This window comes from Asparagus officinalis, chromosome 8 (assembly GCF_001876935.1).
Source record: "Asparagus officinalis chromosome 8, Aspof.V1, whole genome shotgun sequence".
Classification (NCBI taxonomy): domain Eukaryota; kingdom Viridiplantae; phylum Streptophyta; class Magnoliopsida; order Asparagales; family Asparagaceae; genus Asparagus; species Asparagus officinalis.
The window spans coordinates 127950294-127970892 of NC_033801.1; the positions used below are offsets into that span (position 1 = coordinate 127950294).

The 20599-nt window shown below is 31.5% G+C and overlaps 2 protein-coding genes across 4 annotated transcripts in view; both read left to right on the plus strand.

Moving 5' to 3' along the window:
- On the plus strand, positions 7-12436 carry LOC109851319 (TBC1 domain family member 8B-like). Of its 3 annotated transcripts, XM_020421389.1 has the most exons (18): positions 7-205; positions 1198-1267; positions 1349-1855; positions 1944-2129; positions 2247-2360; positions 5960-6018; positions 6194-6260; positions 6404-6455; positions 6536-6628; positions 6739-6822; positions 6952-7376; positions 8024-8085; positions 8698-8767; positions 10409-10489; positions 10594-10695; positions 10886-11007; positions 11331-11451; positions 12297-12436. In XM_020421389.1, the coding sequence occupies exons 1-18, from the start codon at positions 162-164 to the stop codon at positions 12420-12422; spliced, it is 2385 nt and encodes a 794-aa protein (XP_020276978.1). In that variant the 5' UTR covers positions 7-161; the 3' UTR covers positions 12423-12436. The 3 variants fall into 3 exon arrangements, with proteins under 3 accessions (XP_020276978.1, XP_020276980.1, XP_020276979.1); XM_020421390.1 differs by lacking the exon at positions 7-205 and having other exon boundaries at positions 1198-1248; XM_020421391.1 differs by lacking the exons at positions 11331-11451; positions 12297-12436 and having other exon boundaries at positions 10876-11007.
- The window catches only part of LOC109821911 (leukotriene A-4 hydrolase homolog), a 5095-nt gene continuing 3945 nt past the window's right edge, over positions 19450-20599 (plus strand). Inside the window, 1 exon segment of the mRNA XM_020388068.1 lies at positions 19450-19454. Coding sequence (XP_020243657.1) covers positions 19450-19454 — 5 coding nt within the window.

Consider the following 20599-nt stretch of genomic DNA (forward strand, 5'->3'; position numbering starts at 1 on the left):
TCCCGCCACCGCCGCCGCCGCCGCCCCCCTCTCACGTGCGTTCGCTGCCACCGCAATCCACGCCCCTCCTATAGGTACCAAAACCCAACCGAAAAATCATCGGATTTCCCAAATCTCGGAGGAGAGAGAAAGCTAGAGAGAGAGAGAGAGAGAGAGAGAGAATGAAGGGGATGAGTCTCCCCCATTTCACGTTCGAGCACAAGAGGTCAGTCGGTCAAAGATCCGTCTTTTTTTTGCGATTTAGACCCTCATTTTGTGGCTTTTTGCTTGAACCTCGCAATGTAGTTTGCTACGTTTTGGTCGGTATCAGACCGAGACCGATCGCTAGTTTCCTCTCTCGCCGGCGGATCTAGGTTTAGGATCTGCGTCTTTGATTGGATCTTACTATAAAAGCTCGAACTTTTTAGCTGCTTATTGGATTGTTTACTGCTATTTGAGGGTTTAGTCGGTCGAAGTAAATTTTAAGTTTTCTAGGGTTTGGCTAATCGGAACCTAGGGTTTGTTTTTCATTAATTTAGGCTGATTGTAGTTGGATCTTGGTAATTTTAGTGGACTTCGTCACTGAAGATGCGACTTTTAGCCCCTCCTGTAGCTTTTGTGGAGGCTGTCTTGTTTAGTAATTTATTGATGTCTCTTTTTAGGAGAGAACGACTTTTTTAATTTTTAATTTTTAATTTTTGTGGTGATTCGTGTAAACGATGAGGCAATCTAAGCTACTATTTATTAGATTTGATCTAGAGCTTTGATTTTATCTTTTTATCGGGTTATTTACTGAAAATCTAGGATTTGGTTGATTGGCATCATGAATTTAAGTTAATAGCAGACTCTAGGATTTAGTCTATCGATTATGTTTGATTGAGATAGGATCCTGCTAATCGGTGGGATTCATTACTAGATCTCCAATGTTATACCTTCCTGGCTCTTATGAAGACTGCTTTGTGTAGCAATTTGTGTCTCTTGTTAGCCAATTAATTTCTATGTTTTTAATTTTTGTTATAAGCATGTCAATTAACGAGGTAATGTTTAGCTAATATTTTAGTATCACAGAATATGCATATTATCTTTTTAAATGGTAGGGATCTGACTGATTTATTTGTTTTTTTAATATGCTGCTGAGTCCATATTGACTGGAATGCTTCATTTTTATTTTTATTTTTGCTTATGTTAGTTGGTGCTTATTGTTGAGAGTTTGACCAGGGATGCATATGGTTTTGCTGTCCGACCGCAACATTTGCAGACATATAGAGAGTATGCAAATATCTACAAGGCAATGCTTCAATTTCTTTTCATTTTAGAAACAGATATAATACTGCTTTTATGACTTATTTGTGTGCTGTATGTAATTTAGGAGGAAGAAGAAGAGAGATCAGATCGGTGGAAAAACTTTCTGGAAAGGCAAGCTGAATCTAATGAAAAACAATACACCGAGGAGAGTTTGGTTGCACAGTCACAAGACAATGGTGATCAGAAGGACAAAGAGAAGTCCGATGAGGAAACTGTGGAGAAGGAGGCTAAAACCCATAATATTCAGATATGGTCTCAGATTAGGCCCTCTCTTGCTTCCATTGAACAGATGATGAGTTCCCGCGTCAAGGATGCTAAGGATTCCAAAAAAAACAGTGAGGATCTAGGCATAAACGCTAATCATCTTGCTTCAATTGAAGAATCAAGGCACTCTGAAGACTCCGATGATGAGTTCTATGATGTGGAAAGATCGGATCCAAATCAGGAAGCGACTTCTGCTGATAGCACTAATGCCTCTAGTCAACATGCAGCTCCTGAATCATCCTCCCCATGGAAAGAAGAGTTGGAATGTTTAGTTCATGGGGGTTTGCCAATGGCTCTGCGAGGAGAGGTGAATCTAGTGCTGTGTTGTGAAATTAATGCCACTTCTTTTATGCTTCTGTTATGGCTGTACCTAGTTATGTATGTTTTTGGTGCAGCTATGGCAAGCCTTTTTGGGTATTGGAATGCGAAGAATAGAAGGGTACTATAGCAACCTGCTAAATCCAGAAAGTGATAATGGTGATGACAAGGTTTCTGATGCTTCTCCTTTGAATAGTACTGACGATGGAGCCAAAAGATCCGAGAAGTGTGCACCTGAAAAATGGAAGGTGCAGATTGAGAAGGTTGTTTTATGTGCAAACTTTGAAGCCTAGTTTCAGTATTTATCATGTCACGAAATCCCAGAATTACTAGTTGAGATAGAGTCATCAAAGCGGCATGTTTTCATTTGCCTTTTGCAGGATTTACCTAGAACTTTCCCAGGGCATCCTGCTTTAGATGAGGACGGAAGAAATGCTTTAAGACGATTGCTTACTGCATATGCTCGGCATAATCCATCTGTTGGTTACTGCCAGGTACTTGAATCTTCTTTGCAGTAGACGCTCACACACACACACACTCAACTCAAATCATGTTACTTATCTTGGGCTCATATCGTGCTGTGCTGATTCCTGTTAATGCCAATGCCCATGAAGATCGCAGGAAAAGCTGAGTTTGCCTTGTTGTATCATCAGTTCCAAATTCTGATAAAGATGCATCTGTGCTTAATACTTCATTGTAATTCTGTCATACAAAACGATATATGAGTTACGATATATGAGTGATTAAGTCATTGTTGATTATACTACTAATAAACAATTGGTATAATATAAGGCATAAAAATGAGCTGTTGAAGAATCAAAAGCTGGCATGGTTGTCCATGTTATCATACTGTTGTTTAGGGGGTGTTTGTTTCATGCAAAATTTTGGCATTTGTATGGATCACAAAGTTTGGGATGCAACCAAAAGTGAGTTTTTTTTTGTATTCTTGCGATTTCATATATGATGTTTGTTTTAAGAATTTTTCTTAGAATATTGAATTCCAAAAGTAAAAAAAGTGGCTAATTTTAGAATGTTTCTAAATCCTGCTCAATCTGAGAGGATTTTGACAATCCTATAAATGTGTGTGCTTACCTCTCAATTGGATAGTATTTGATTAACATCCTTATTTTGTTTTTTGGGGAGGTAAACCTCACAAGGATAGTAATATTCATCGTATTATAAAATTTTGGAATTGTGGTAATGCTACACATTTGGAGCTTGAAATCAAACAAAATATTACAATTGTAGTATTCATTTCAAAATATTAATGAAACAAACAATATTTTTAGAAAATCCACCATAACTAAAACACCTATGGATTTTAAATCTCATGTGAAATCCATATATCCTAAAATTATAGATTTGAAGCCAAACACTACCCTTAGGAGCCTGTTTGGTTGGTTTCGCATAAAAAACCAAAAAAAGGCAATCGGTACAGGGGAGGAATTAATAAAATATATTTTATCCCATTTCGCATCCCCTAAAACTCCCCCACAACATCCACAATATTAATTTTTTTATCCTCGCACTCAATTCATTTCATCTCCTTTCTTACTTTAAAAATAAACGGCAAACACAGAAATGTGTACAATCATCAACTCATCAACCTCTCATTTTATCTCATTTTGAAAAACTCACACACATCATCCAATATATTGTGACAACTCAATCTCATCTCATTAAACTTCATTTACAACCCATTTTCTCAAAAAAAAACAAGAAAATTAATTTCGCTTAAGTATAATGTCACTCATCCAATAAATTAGCCTCACTCATTTCTCATTCTCATCTATTTCTTATTTTTAAAAACGAACCAAAAACAAACAACTCAAAACATCATCCAATAATAAGACCTGCCAATTCATTTCCTATTTTTAACACAACAACTCAAAAAATTTGTAAAAAAATCACGTCACATCATCCATAATAAGGTGACAACTCATCTCATCTCATCTTCTATTCATAATTTCCTTTTTTTTTAAAACCAACCAAAACAACTTCAAAAAATTATAATAGGAAATAGGTTTCCTAAAGTTTGATTTCCCAGTTTTTTTGGCCAAACGAACAGGCCCTTAGTAGATTTGAGGTCTCATTTCAACAACATCTTACCAAATTGGCAAAATTCTCGTCCTACATTGACACGCCTCAAAAGGTAACCGATCGGGGGGGCCCACATCCACCGGAAATAAACTAAGGGGGTGTTTGTTTTGCTTTTTTTTGGGATATGATAGTTTTGGGATGTAAAAAGTGCTTTTTTGTGGTTTAAAAAATCCATAACTTTGTTTGTTTCACTTTTTTTTTGGGATATTGAATCCCTAAATTTAAAAATAATATTTTATTAGGATTTGTGAAATTCTCTCTTGTTCATCTTTTTTTTGGATATAAGTTTTTAGAAATCGATAACTTTGTTTGTTTCAAAAACCAATTTTGGGATATCAAATCCCAAAAATTAAAACTATTATATTTTAGGCATTTGTGAAATTCTACACTGAGAGAGGATGTGGCGTTGGATATTGATGTATTAATGGCTTATAATATAAGATTAATATAAGATTAATATATTATATTATAATTATTAATAAAATAATATTTATATAATACATTCTATATATATATATATATTATAATATATTAATTATAATATATATATATAATATAGATATATATATATAATTTATATATATATATATATATATATATAGTATATATTGCATTTAACCTCTGCCCTATATATATATATATAAATAATATATTATTATAATAAATATATATATATAATTATATATATATATATATATAATATATATATATATATATATATATATATATATATATAATCATTATTATATATATATATAATATATATCATTATATTTATAATGATATAATATATATAATTAATATATATATATATAGTATTTGTTATTTTTTTTATATATATATATAATAATATATATATAGATATATATTATATATTATTTATATATAATATATAATATAAATATATATAATATAATATATATATACAAATATTATATATTATATATCACTGTTCATGCTGTAGTAAATTACTGTAGCATATTATATATATATTATATAAGATATATATATATAATATGTATAATAATATTATATTATTTATATATATAATATAAATATATCATATATAATAATATATAATATATATTAATATAATATATATTTATATATAAAATATAAATATATAATATATATATAATATATATTTATATATATATAATATGTATATATAATATTAATATTATTTATATATGTAATTATAAATTATATATATAGTAATATTATTATATAATATATATATATACTATATATATAATATATAATTTTTATATATAATAATATATATATTAAACATATATATAATATATATATATATATATATATAATATATATATAATATATATATATATATATATAAATATTATATATTATATATATATAGTATATATATATAATATATATATTATATTATATATTTATAACATTATATATTATATATCAATGTGCATGCTGTAGTAAATGTTGTAGTAAATACTGCTAGCATATATTATAATATATATATATATATTAAATTAATTTATATTATATCTTAATATATATAAATAATATATAAATAATATAATATATATATAATATAAATTATATAAATTATATAACAGATTATATTGTTTGCGTGTTAAATTTAGGATAAATAGATCTTTTTCTAGGTATCATGAGATTGAGCAAATGTAAACCCATAAGTAACATTTAAAAGCTTGTTTCAGAAGCATGTGTCTGAGCTATGTTTCTAGCTCTTCATTGGATAGTGTCCATGAATTACTGGTGGTTTCTACTGATAAGCCTGTTTGACATTTTAATTTAAGAGTCAACATTGATACTTGTACAATGAACAGTGGATATTGGTAGGGGTATTGATACTTGCACCACAATCTCTCCCTGTACTTGTATAGTGGATAAGAATTATGTTTTACCTGTCTGTGAACTTTTAAGTTTTTAACCCAAAACGTTGTCTATTGTTATAATTTCCATTTAACTTTTCTTCTGGGTTTTGCAGGCCATGAATTTTTTTGCAGGACTATTACTATTGCTGATGCCTGAGGAAAATGCTTTTTGGTAGGTTCCCCTGTCAGCTCCTCCTTAAGGCCTTAACAAATATCCTTTGAATGTGAATGATCATGATTATTTGACTGTTGTATATATAACTTACTAAGTATAGCAAACATTTTTCTTGTACGAATAATGGTAGGAGTCAGAACTTACTGATCCTAATTATATGGAAACCTGTCAGGGCTTTAACGGGTATTATTGATGATTACTTTGATGGGTACTATTCTGAGGAAATGATTGAATCTCAGGTAATGTATTTGCTGTGTATCTTTGTTGTTTGGAGTGAATCAAGCAACCATCTTCCACTTTCTATTGTCTGCTTTCTTTGATGGTAAAGATTTTTGAATATCATGTAGTTTTTGGGGAAAATACTTAATGTATCTTTGTGCAGGTGGATCAGCTTGCTTTGGAGGAGTTAGTGCGTGAGCGATTTCCGAAACTTGGTGAGTGATGGTGTATATACTAGTTGAAGATGCATGTAGAACTTATTAATTACTGTGTGAATTTATACATGTCATTTCAGTGAATCATCTGGACTACCTAGGCGTGCAGGTTGCATGGGTCACTGGACCCTGGTTCCTTTCAATATTCGTGAATACACTTCCTTGGGAAAGTGGTAAACCTCTAGTTTCTGTTTATCTTATGACAGAATTTCCATGTTTTGTTATTGCAAAGTTCAAGGCGGGTAGTAGCGATATCCTTGTTATAATACTCGACTTATTTCAGTTCTTCGCGTGTGGGATGTGCTACTCTTTGATGGAAACAGGGTCATGCTATTTCGTACAGCTCTTGCCTTAATGGAGTTTTATGGTAATAGTTTCTTGCTTCTGGTTTCTGATTTTTATACACAATAAACAGAAGCTTCCTTTCTTTTCTTTGTCCTTGAGCATTATATGTTAAACCTTTTATTCTAACTTTATGACTGATTTTTAATTATAGGGCCTGCGTTAGTGACTACAAAAGATGCTGGAGATGCCGTTACCTTATTGCAGTCCCTTGCTGGTTCAACTTTTGACAGTAGTCAGCTTGTTTTGACAGCTTGCATGGGATATCAAGCTGTAAATGAACTCATACTTCAGGATTTGAGGAATAAACATAGACCAGCAGTTTTAGCTGCTTTGGAGGAGAGGTCCAAAGGACTTTGTGCCTGGAAGGACTCCCAGGGTCTTGGTTCAAAGCTATATAGTTTTAAACATGGAGCAGGATCAATACTCACAGAAGCGAACTCAACAGATGGCTCAGGTGAGAGTGAGCTAAACGGGGACCTGGATCAAACGGAGATTGATTCTGCAAATATAGATGGTTTTCTCGGTAATCTAACGACTAATGGGGAGTCAGATTCTGAACCTGATTTCAAAGAACAGGCAATCTTCTTGTTGCTTAACTTTGTTGTAGTTTTATCATTTTTGTTTATTAAAGGCAATAAGTCTGTGGTAGTAAACCATCACCGAATACATATTCCAACAAGGCCTACTTAATCAGTATTATATGAATGCNCGAGCCAAGTTAAAATAGATAAGGAATATGGTCTGCCAATATGGAGGTCATTGATAGGTAGTATCTAAGTTGTTATATTTGTCACGGTATCAAACATAGACATCCATAGGTTAGGCTGTTTCTTGTTACCGATGGTTATGCTGTATTTTATCCTAAAGGAAAGTTGAGATGGAGGTATCTCCACAGTGGAAAAGGAAACACACTCATTGATCAAGTCATCTATCATTGTGGATAAGCTTATATAGCTCTTCAAGCTTCGTCCATCTGCTGAGAACTCAGGCACAGTATGGTGCTCACAGCAAATCAAAGTAAAATCGAGCGCTCGATGAGCGCAAGCAAATCGTAGTGATAGAATTAGCGTACAGTATTATGTCTCTGTTTTACTCTTTCATTGGTTGTTTCCAGATGGTAAAAGTTGAACTCCTTTATTTGTTTAATGCACTTGAAGACCAAGGATCAGCCAGCTCAGATGTGATCAGTAATTGGTGTTTTTGTTTTATTTTCCTAAATTCAGGTGACATGGTTGAAGGTTGAGTTATGCAGATTGCTGGAGGAGAAAAGATCAGCCCTTCTCAGGTTGGATGTTGCTCTGTCATTTAATGTTAGTTGACTAAATATAAAATATCTTAGAAGGGAAATGAGCATCTGCTTCCTGGATAGTTACAAAAATGCATATGCACCTACATCCAAGTATTATATTGCATTATTCCACATGTCACACAAATACTACGTACATAGACTTAAGGCGAGTAAAGGGGGAAGCCATTCTACAGGAAGCTATGTTTTACTCTCACGGTGAGAACTGTGTGATAAATTCAAAGAGTGAAATATTCTACATTGGCTGCGACTTACAATATCCATTGGAAAACATATTCGAAACATTGATACTTCTTGTTTATTTGAGGCTCAGTCTTATGCGTCCTTTCTGATAAAAAGGATAATCTATTACTTGTTCTTATTCAATTTGTTTAATTTACTTTCTATGCGGGCATATACGTGCATCTTTTTGTACGTGCATCTTTTTGTGATATTGGAAGTTATGCCTGGTCTGTGGGATATTATACATGTTTCCCCTCTAACGATAACCTACAGAAAAATGTTATCCCTATTCTCAGCTCTTGATTTTTGCACTTACCTCCCACCTTTCTTAGTTTAAGTTGCTATTCATGTGTTTTTCTTTTGCCTCAGAGCTGAAGAGCTGGAGACAGCATTGATGGAGATGGTCAAGCAGGACAATAGACGCCTTTTGAGTGCTAAGGTATATATATCTGCAGTCTCAACTATGCAGAGTATAGGCAACTATTGTGTCTTGCTATATGGCTTCTTTTTTCTGTAACTGTCCTGGAAGCACGTTTACACAATCTATTTGGCGATTGCCAGCTGATTTAATGATTACATCTCTAAGCTTCAAGAAAATAGTGTGAAGATCCTGAATATTTACGCTGTTTCCTTCCACATTCAAAATTAGTCAGGTATATAGTGAAATGGAAGATACTCTTTGATTTGATCTTCAACGACTAGACTGGTTTTGAATCTGCACCAGCTGCTTCATTCTTGGAATCTTAGATTCCTTTTGTCTTGATCCTTGTTCATTTTTTCAATTGTTGCTGGGTCATGGGATTTCAGTGCTATACCTAAATTTTAATAATTGAATATGTTATGAAATAACCTGGTTCTTTTAGGGACCTATAAGTAGAGTCTGAACAAATAAGTTCTGAACCTTACAGAGGCCCAAATGAATGTAATTCATCAGACTTATACCATTTGTTCTCCCACTGGATTTCCTGCCTAAGTTCCTACGTTGGTAAAAAACTTAAAAGCAGATTGAATCTTCATATGTTAAAACGCCGACTAAATTCCCAATGATTCAACCACATGTCCTACCTAGCAGATTGTAACTCAACTTCCACCTCTTCATAAATTGTGTCCTCCCTGCTATTCTCCATATGTGTATATTTCAGAATAGTTCAGTTACTCAATTTAGTTGCAGAGGAAGTTGCTGGGTTTTTCAACTTCTTGTCCAAGTGATGACTATACAAAATGCAGTATATTGTAATCATCAGAATCAAGTCCTGCACTCTACCTTTATACATTGGTGAATGAGAAATCCATGAAATGCAGACTGTCATTTGATGTTGTAGAACCAAAGAGAGTTGTAAATCTTGCAGCAGAGAGACAAGTTTCTAAAGCTTTCCTTTGTAGGGCTATTTTCATGTTGCAGTACTGAATTAATAGATCTTCAATCTTATCATCTATATGGAATTTTGTGGTAAAAATTTTGAAGCTGGACCCATACCTGACCTGAAGTTGACTTTTTGTCAGGTGCAATCAGTTGTGGTCCTTGTGGATCATAATTAACTTGACTCAAATTACCCTTTTGATAAAGGAGTTGGATGCAGATATGTGATCTTCACATGATTAATCATAATGTTTCTCATCTACTATACAAACATACATGTGTGCGTCACTGTGTGTGGCCGGCGTTTGCCTGTGCATGTGTGTTTTCAGTGTTATGTTGTATCTCTTGGTAGTTCATGTAGAAAAATGAGTTGCTACCCCTCCCTCCCTCCCTTCATCTCGAGCGCACGCGCACACTTACGTATGCACGCGCACACACACTACACACATGCATGTATGCGCACATAGATACATATACATAAGCCTTGTAGAAAGACTAATGGCTCGTGGCCTTTTGTAGCTGCTCTGAATCAATGCTTTTGTACAAAGTTGAAAAAACATGAGCCCTTAATTAAATGGATTTTTGTGTCAATAATAATGGAATGGACATGAAAAGCAGTTATATGTAGGAAGACTTCTTTTTGAACTTCTGTGCCTTTAGCCTATGCATGTTAATCCTTCGTTTTTCTTAAGCTTATTTTCTTTCACTATTTTCTGATAGGTGGAGGAATTAGAGCAAGAGGTATCACAGTTGCAGCAAGTTCTTAAAGACAAGCAGGAACAAGAACATGCTATGCTCCAGGTGGTTTTTTTTTGCTTGACTTTGCTTATCTCTATTGTTTTGTTTATCTTGATGCTCCATAGGAGTATATACATTTTGTAAAAATTCTCTTATAACTATTATAGGTTCTAATGCGAGTAGAACAAGAGCAGAAAGTGACTGAAGATGCTCGGATATTTGCAGAACAAGAAGCTGCTGCCCAGAAATATTCTGCTCATGTGTTCCAGGTTCTTTCTCACCTTTGATATTTTGCATCATTATTGTTTATTTACACTGTAATTTTATTTTACATTGTAATATGCTTTTCTCGGTTGTGGACATTAGATTAGGTCTGTGTTCAAGAAAGTGTACTTTCTAGCTAGAACTTGGAAGCAATATATTTTGTATGCATTACCCAACCTTATCAGATGTGTGCAGGAAAAGTATGAAGAAGCCATGTCTTTACTTGCGAAAATGGAGAAGAGAGCAATAATGGCAGAATCTATGTTAGAAGCTACTCTGCAGTATCAATCTAGCCAAGACAAGTTACAATCTCCAAGGTATCAAGCTAGCTGATTGTCTCATACCTACAAATCTATACATACTTATATCTGTTGTATTCGTTGCTGGATCATTTTTAATGTTTCACAATTTGTCGTGATTTTTTATTTCAATTTGAAACATGAAACAATCAAGTTCGAGACTCCCATTATTACAGCGTTAACCCCCCTGACCCTCAGCTAGTACTAAACAACATTTGTTTTTACTGCTCTGATCGTGTTTTTTTAATGTACTCCCTCCACTGAAAAACATTCTCACTCACAATTTATCTGTAAATATGTGACTTTTTATTTGCCTCATGACTGTGATAATTTTTCTATAGAACCCCTTCTGCGGATAATCAACCGGCAAGATACAATCAGGATCCATCTCAAGATTTCCCTGCCAGAAAAGTAGGCTTGCTTTCTATGCCATTTGGACTCGGGTGGCGAGATAAGAATAAGGTAACCTCTTATTTGTTAATATCTTATATATTGTTGAAATATACATTGTTCAGAGTTGGCCTATTATTATAGAATGCTAATACTACAGAGTTTGAATCTGACACAGTCGTGAGTGAAACAGAGAATTCAGATCAACCTAATGGAACAAAAAGAAATTTTGATATATTGTAATGTGCCAGTTCCCTTCCGCTTGTATGCAATATCAGTGGAAGTCATAAGTGCAGGATCTCCATATTTCTTCTCTAAACTGGAGCCGAAGTCTCTAAAGCCCCAAATTAATCTATACGGTTTAGATTGCTGGCTGCCAACCTATTATCAATGCTCTAAGATTTGGTGCCTAGCTTTGGAGCAAAGCAACTACGATCAAGAGTGAACCTCGCCAGCAGATAAAAGCCTGCTGTTATACAGAGATACTGGCACTATAAATTATGTTTTGTGGCACAAAGTTAAAGGCTTACCTTTCTATCCTCTCAGCTAGGAAATAATCTGAAGCAAGTAACCCGACACTATTAGCACTTTGCACATTCACGCAGAGAAGGATGATAAAGGGGAAGTTTGAGGGATAAAAGAACCCAGTTGCGCTGTCAAGTGTCATCTGCTTTCTCCACTCTCCTTCCCAAATCGAACAGCTGATCTATGAATGTATAATGATCTAATTGGTTAAATACCAATTGATCATCCCTATTTCTAATTCAAGCAAAGCCTTAAAGACAATCATATTACAGCAGCTACTCTTCAAGAAATCCAACTTTTTTTTCCCGCTCTTAAGACATGATATTGTAATTGGCATTTGTACCCAGGTGATTCTTTTATTCACTAGTTGAGAACATTTCACTAAATTGCAGGGAAAACCGAGCAATATCGAGGAGAACGTTGAAGTGAAGACCTCTAATGGTCAGGGCCAGGAACTACCAGCTCCAGGCGACAAAGATACGAACGGGCACCACGAATTTGAGAAGGTGGAGCTTTGATGGAGATAAGTGAACGTATCAACTCAAATCATGTTACTTATCTTGGGCTCATATCGTGCTGTGCTGATTCCTGTTAATGCCAATGCCCAATGAAGATCGCAGGACAAAGCTGAGTTTCATTGTTTGTCATCATCAGTCCCAAATTCTGATAAAGCCTGCATCTGTGGCATTAATATTCATTGTAATTTGTCATACAAAACGATATATGAGTTACGATATATGAGTTGATAGTCATTGTTGATTATATACTAATAAACAATTGGTATAATAAAGCCAAATAAAAATGAGGCTGTTGAGATCAAAGCTGCCATGTTGTCATGTTATCATCTGTTGTTTTTAGGGGGTGTTTGTTTTCAATCAAAAATTTTGGCATTTGGTATGGATCACAAGTTTGGGATAAAAAGTGAGTTTTTTTTTTTGTATTGGGATTTCATATATGATGTTTGTTTAAGAATTTTTTTAGAATATTGAATTCCAAAAGTAAAAAAGTGCCTAATTTTTAGAATTTTCTAAATCCTCTCATTGGAGAGGATTTTGACAATACCTATAAATGTGTGTGCTTACCTCTCAATTGGACAGTATTTGATAAATCTTATTTTGTTTTTTGTGGGAGGTAACCTCACCAAGATAGTATATTCATCGTATTATAAAATTTTGGCATTTGGTAATGCTACAATTTGAGTTGAACAAAGCAAAAATATTACACACTTGTAGATTCCAAATTTACGATAACCTTTTTAATATAATAGAAAAAACAAAGTACCAGTATTATTTTAGAGAAATCCAAGAGAAAATCCAAACCACCAAAAATAATACAAAAAAAAAAAACAATAAATGGTGTTTATATTATTACTTCTTCAATTGTGCAACTCCATATCCATTTAATACCCAAACTTAATACGGATTTGAAACAAAACACCCCTTAGGAGCTGTTTGGTGGGTCCTAAAAACCAAAAAAAGGAAAAGTACAAAAAAGTGTACTAAGGAAATTAATAAAAATAACCTATTTTCTTTTGAATCCCATTTCCATCCCTAAAACTCAACACTATATCAATACCAATTATTATATTTTGATTATTTGTGGAATAGTTAAAAAATATCCTAAAAAAAACAAAAAAAAAAAAACAAGCGTTTTAAGGAATTATTTTCGAGGGGATTTTCCCACACTATTTTTTCTTTGAAAAAGCTTCTTAAAAGAAGGATTCAAACTACATCTTTGTCATCTCCCTTTAAATATACCTTTTCTAAAATATAAAAATAATTAACCTATATTCACAAGAGACTTAAATGTGGTCAAATCATTCTACCCGCTCACTCAACATCTAAATTTTATCTCTATATATGTGAGAAAAGTCATTTGTTATTCACAAGTATATTAAAAATCCAAAAACCATGAGATATTGGACAACTCATGCCTTCTATTTCTCACTCCATGGATAAACATGTTTTTTCCCAGAAAAAAAAAAAAAAAAAAAAAAAGGGGAAGCCATTTTTTATAGCAAAGGGGACACCCAATAAGGGGATTTTTGGGCCTATTTATACTCTGCATTTAAGGGTTTGAAAGACTGCAGGAATACAAATATTATATCTATTAATATATTAATACACCGCATTTATAATGTAAATTTTCTCTAAAGATAATTATGTAAAAAACGAGGGGGGCGATCATTAATTTAGGTACCTCTTCGAGCTCCATCTTGACCCCCAAAAATCTTCTCTACCTACCTCTCTCTTATTTTTAAAAACGAATCTCATATACTACTCAAACAACCTCAAAACTTCTATTTTTCTCGCATGTCTAATCCCATAACGCTATCTCTCATTATGCGCCTCTTTAGTGTATTTGGAGAGACAAACAAAAAAAAACGACAAAAAACAACCACAAAAACAAGATTTAATTCCCAAACAAAAATTCTATTGGAGGTACAACAAAAAAATTGTGATATTTAGGAGTGACAACAATCATGCATAACAATCCTCTTCAATACAAATCTAATAATAAAATAGCACTAATTATATATTGGATATAGTTTCAATCGCGAAGAGAGCGACAGAGATTAAAATAGTTGCTAAATTAGGAAATAGAGATATTCATAAAAGTTAGAATATTCCCAAGATAATTCCTATATGAGCTGAACAAAAAAAAGGGGCAGAATCAGTGTCACGGGGTAAATATTGTATTATGAAAAAAAGGTCTTTTATTTCAACAGACATCTCTTTTGCTATTTAAAAAGGGCGATTAATATCGGTTTATATATCAATGCAAACAGGTGGTAACAATATGAGAACAACAGCACTCAAAAACATTGTAATCCAGATTCTTTTGAGAGTGGAATTTTCCCCCCCAAAACACAGGGAACCCACGGCCAATTATATTAAAACTAAAAAGGAGAAAAATTGTGTTCCCCGTATTGACTATTTTTATAGAGCCATAAATAAAATAGTATTAATTAGGATAGATAAAAAAAAGGATAATATTTATATGGTATATAAAAAAGGCCATAGACTGGTCACTCGTTTCAATCAATTATTTGGAAGATATAAGAATTTGTAGCAACTATATATTTATATTTAAGGCACACACTCTCACGTCATAGAGATAGGAGAAATCAGTCTCTCTGAATATCAAAAATATAAATTTTGGTATTATAAAGGATATTAATAAAAAAAAAAATACACTATTGCTATATGTTTACAATAGATTATTGTAACAAATACAAGGAAAAAAATAATCTAAAAACATAGTTAAAATAATAAAATTGAGGGCAATTAGGTGAATTTTTTTATCCAACAAGGGAGAAAGAGGATAAGAGTATGGCCGGCATAAATTTTAAGAATAGATAGATCTTAATGGTAAAAGCTCAAAAATTAAAATAAAAAACATAATAAAGAATAATAAATAATAAAAGAAATATAGTTAAAATAATAATATTTTTTCATATTTTGTTTTCGATAAATTTTATGATTTTATTACAAAATATTATGAGATGGAAGAATTTAATTTTGATATATAATATATAAAGTCGCCCAGGGGGCCAAGAAATTATTTTTGGTAGAATATATTTAGCTTTTTCTTCACTCTTTGAAATTTTTAATTATTTTTTTCCTCCACCTAAAACAAAGTTTTTCTTCACCGTTGTAAGAAGTTATTAAATTAAATAAAAAAAAAAATAATAACATTAATTATGGCTTTTCCTGTTATAGGGGAAAATAATTGGCTTCTCACCCCCCAATTTTTATACTTATATTCGGCCTTTTTTGAATAAAAAAATGAGGGTCCTATATTGGGTTTTTTACGCTAGTTTTATTATGGTTTAGTTTTTGGGAAAAAAACAAATTGTTTTGGGGGTAAAAAGTTTTAATGCAAAAATTAATAAATTACTATGGGGATTGTAAATAAAAAGGTTTTTTGCTAAATATTTGCATTTATATTGTAATAAAAAAAAAATAAAACCTATTATTCCCTAAAAAAGGTGTGAAAGCATTATATTATTTTTTCAATAAATATTTCCTTTAAAAGTATTAAATTTTTAAAGGATTTTAATATTTTATTTTATAACATATTAATTAAAATAGAGGAGAGTCTAAAATCTCTTAACTGAAGATTGTCTCTCTATGCATCTATATATTATTTTAAAAAAAACCTTCAAAAAAAAAAACGCTCCTAAAAATATTTGTTTTTTCCAAAAAATCTGTTATTTTAGGTGTAGGAAATAATTATATTAAAAATTATTCTAAAATAAAAACATAACCCTTATATTATTTTTCTGAAAAATTTTTTCCTCCACCCCATTTTCTTGAGGAAAGGCTTTGGTGCTGGAATCCTTTTCTTCCCAAAATAAAAAAGAGGTTTTTTTTGGAATTAAAAAATCTATAAAATTCAAAATAAAGAGGAAAGTTTTCCAAAAAAACTTTTTTTTTTTTTTTTTTTTTACCCTAATCCTGTGGAAAAAAATTATACCTAATTAAAAAACCAAATTTTTTATGGGGGGGAAGTTTTGAAAAAAAAACAAGAGGGACCCCCAATAAAAAATTACCTTGTTTTTTACGCTTAAAATTATTCTAATTTTTGGCCTGCTGGGCCTTCCCCAATTAATTTCGATGCGGGCCCTTTCGGGATTTTTTTTAAAACTTTTTTTGATTTTTTTGCTTTTTTTTTTTTTGAAAAAGCCTACCAATTACTTGTTGCCTTTTTTTCCTAGGACAACAAATAAAAGTATGGAAATGTAAAAAGTTGGAAATAAAGAAATAAAAAGCTATTTATTTTTTAAATGAGGCTTATCAAATACTCCATTTATATGTATTAATGTATTTGGTGGGTAATATATTTTTGTTAATATTATATTTTGTTGTGTTTTCGCTTTTTTTCCAAAACCTTTGTTTAGGGGGAATAAGATTTTACCCTCCTATATTCGTTCCATTTATATACTTTTCTTTAGGGATTAAAATTTTTTACATAGGCTTTTTTAAAAAAATATATAAACCCACCCCATAATTCCGGGTTTCAAAAACCAAAAAATAGGGGATAAAAAAATAAACATTATTAACCGTAATTTTTATATTTATATTTGAGTTTTCTTAATTGGATTATATTTGTTTTTTTAATTATTGAAAACTCATGTGGGAAACAATAAAAATAAATATTATAATATAATAAAAATATAAAAATCAAATAAATAAAAACTTTTAAAGGAATTTTTTAATCTATTACCTTTATCAAAAATTAGGGATTATTCATACATTTATTTGGGGCCCCAAAATATCTTATAATTTCCCCTTTATAAATATTTTAATTTCTTTAACTAAAATACTGGAGGGCTTTCGTGCATATTTATCATAATTAATATTAATAAATAAATTGAAAAATATAAAAAAAGTTAGAGGCTATTATGTTAGGGGGAATATTTTATTGTTAATTTTCGGTTTTTGATATTGGTTTTTTCTTTATAAACTCCTTTTTTTACCCAATAATAACCAAGGTGAGGGTGAGAAAATATCTAATTATTTTGTACTTTAAAATATATGCTTTTATTAAAAATGTTGTTTAGAATTATAAACTTGATAAGAACTTTACAAAATAAAATATAAAATCAAAATTGTTAAAGCAAAATCAAAAAAGTAAAGGGGTGGGGATAATTTTTATTGTCACTATTCTTTGGGTAGAAAAAAAATTTCCTCCATTTTCTGGGGGGGGGGGTTAATACTTTCTCACCATTTAAGGGGTTCGATAGGTTTTTATTATACCCCCGTATAGGGGGAAATAAATAAATAAAAAAACCAATTATCTCATATATTATTTTTGCAGAAAAATTTTTCCCCCCCATAAAATCTACTTCCGTATTGATCTCCACCAGGGGGTCACCTACCGGATTTTTTAATAAGCTCCCAAAATTACCATTCCCCCCCATAGAACTCACCTTTAGAGAAGTGGGCTCAAAAATATATTTCTTTGTTTTTGATGGGGTTTTCGCTTCTGTGGGGAATATGTTATTATGATTCCCCCCTTTTATTTTTGTGGCATTCCATGTTTATAAAAAATAAAATAATAAACTATATATTATTATAAAAATAGATTTTGAAAATAAATATATAAAATACCCCCCAATAAAAAAAAAGGGGTGGACCCTCTTGGGGGAAATATGGTTCCTTTTTTTCCTCAAGATTGGCTAATGCCATAAAAAAAAATAAATAAGTATCCTTTAATTTTGTGGGGGGAAAACCTTACCTTCCTCCAAAAAAAAAAAGGCAAGGCTTTAATAAAATAATGGGTGAATAACTTTTGCTTAATATTAGGGGGGATACTAGTGTTTTTTAGATTATTGCACATCAAATAAAAATAAAAAATTCCTGATAGGTTTTATTTGAGTTCATTTAAAACCAAGGGCTTTGATATTAATAAATAAAAAAAATTTTCCCCCAAAATATTTTTGGGGCCCAATAGCTTGGTTCAAAAAAATACAATAAATATATAAAAAATCAATAAGGTCTAGGGGTATCTTTATTAAGAACTGTCAATATAAAAAAGGATTTTGAAAAAACTCCCAAGCAGTAAAAAGGGGACTTAGCAATATTATTTAAAAACAAAATATAAAATAAGGGTTTTAAATAACGGGGCAAAATTCTTTTTCACCTCCCCAAGTGTCATTCTTTGAGTAAGTCTCAATACTTATTATCGGTGCCCAAAGTGCCATCCTTAAATTAAATATATAATATATAATTAAATAATAAATACATAAATCTAAGTCATTTTTTTTTTTATAAATAAGGGTTAGAATTTAAAAGTTTAAATAACCAATTTTATATATTTGTTCAAATGGAGGGGGATAAAAAAATAAGAAAAAAAAGGAAAAATAAGGGGGGGGTGAGGATAAAAAATAATAAAAAGGGGGGCTTTTATTCTGTTTTAATTTTGGGTTGTATTTTTTTTTTATTATAAAATAAAAATAAAAATAATAGGTGGAGGTAATAAAAATAAAAAAAACCAGAAAATAGGCCCAAAAGAAAAAAAAAAATATTTTAACCATTTTAATAAAGAAAACTTCACAATTTATTTAAAAAAAAGGGGATGGGCAAAGAAAAAGGGAATAATAAAAAAGCTTTTGTTTTAACCCCCGGGGGGAAAAAAAAAAAATTTTAAAAAAGGGCAATTGGACCCCCCCTGTTTCCCATCAAAAAAAGGTAGGAGGTTAGGGGCCAACCAAAATACCACTACTACACCGCGGATAAAAAGAACTTGGATAAATAATAAAAGGTCGAAATGATTATTATATAATAACCCAAAGGGGATATCGGTATATATCTATTAACCCCGGCTCATTGGGGGGGAAAAAACTTTTTTTTGCACACATTAACCCAATAAATAAATAAAAAAGTAAAAAACATGGAAAAAAAAATTATTGTTTTTCATAAAAAAGATAAAAATAAAACACGATAAAAATATAGAAAAATAACTAAGAAGGTTATTTTCACACCCCCCATCTTTTCCCCCAAAGGGGGGATAAAATAAGTTTGATTATATTTTTTACCAATGGGGTGCATGCAGAACGGGAGGGGTGTAGTAGTTATTGATATAAACAAAATTAGGGAAAAAACCCAATAGTGATGGAGGGGGGTCCCAAGTTTTATTTAGGGGGATACCACTATTTATTGGGCAACACCTTGGGCCAACGCCTCATTTTTTATAATATAGAGAGAGTTTTATGTTCACCATATAGGATAGGATTTATCCACTTTTTTTTGAAAATTTGGGAACAATTGGGTATAAAAAAAAAAAATTCCCAAACCTAAGTATAATAATATATAATTAAATTTAATTTTATAATAAAATGAGAGGTTATTATAAAACATGGGGCAATATATCTTATATTTCAATAACTTAAAATGAGGATATATTATATAAAATATAAATTGAATACACTATCACTCATCCAAAGTTTCGGGAAATTCGCTCACACGGCAACATTTAAACTCTCTTCCAAAGCAAGGGTGAGTCACCTGCACAAAGATATGTTAATTTTATTCAGTATTTTCCCCAAAAAACTACTATGATTTTATTAAAAATATTCTTTACACATCATAAAGATAAAGAATGAACAATTAGAAAGTGGTAAGATAATGGTTGCTAATCACTCCTAAAAACAACAAAGTATACACAGCAATTTAATATACATATTATACCTGAGATCTATAATAATTCCTCAAGAATAGTACCAGTCAATAGCAGTAGGATATCAATTAGATATTATCACCGCGTTAATAGCCTAGCTGACAGGTTTATCATATATTAGGAGTCGTAGTTCTGATCTCACTACACATTTATTCGTACAAGAAAAATGTCTTGCTGATACTTAGTAAAGTATATAATATTAATTTATATTACAAACATTAACGTCAAGATAATCATGATCATATCACAGTTCAAAGGAAATATTAATTGTTAATGGCACCTTAAAGGAGGATGATCTACAGCAAGGGAAACTACCTAAATAAGTATATTTCACCCATGCATCATGCAAATCATATAAATAATTATCGTCTCGATGCAAAAACAAATTCACATAGATGCCTGCAAAATATACACAAAGTGATTAAGCAATATGTTCAAGTGACACCCAAACATAGTATGATGAATCAATAAACAATCGCACCAACAGTATGACTCTCTGTTCTCTCGGTCT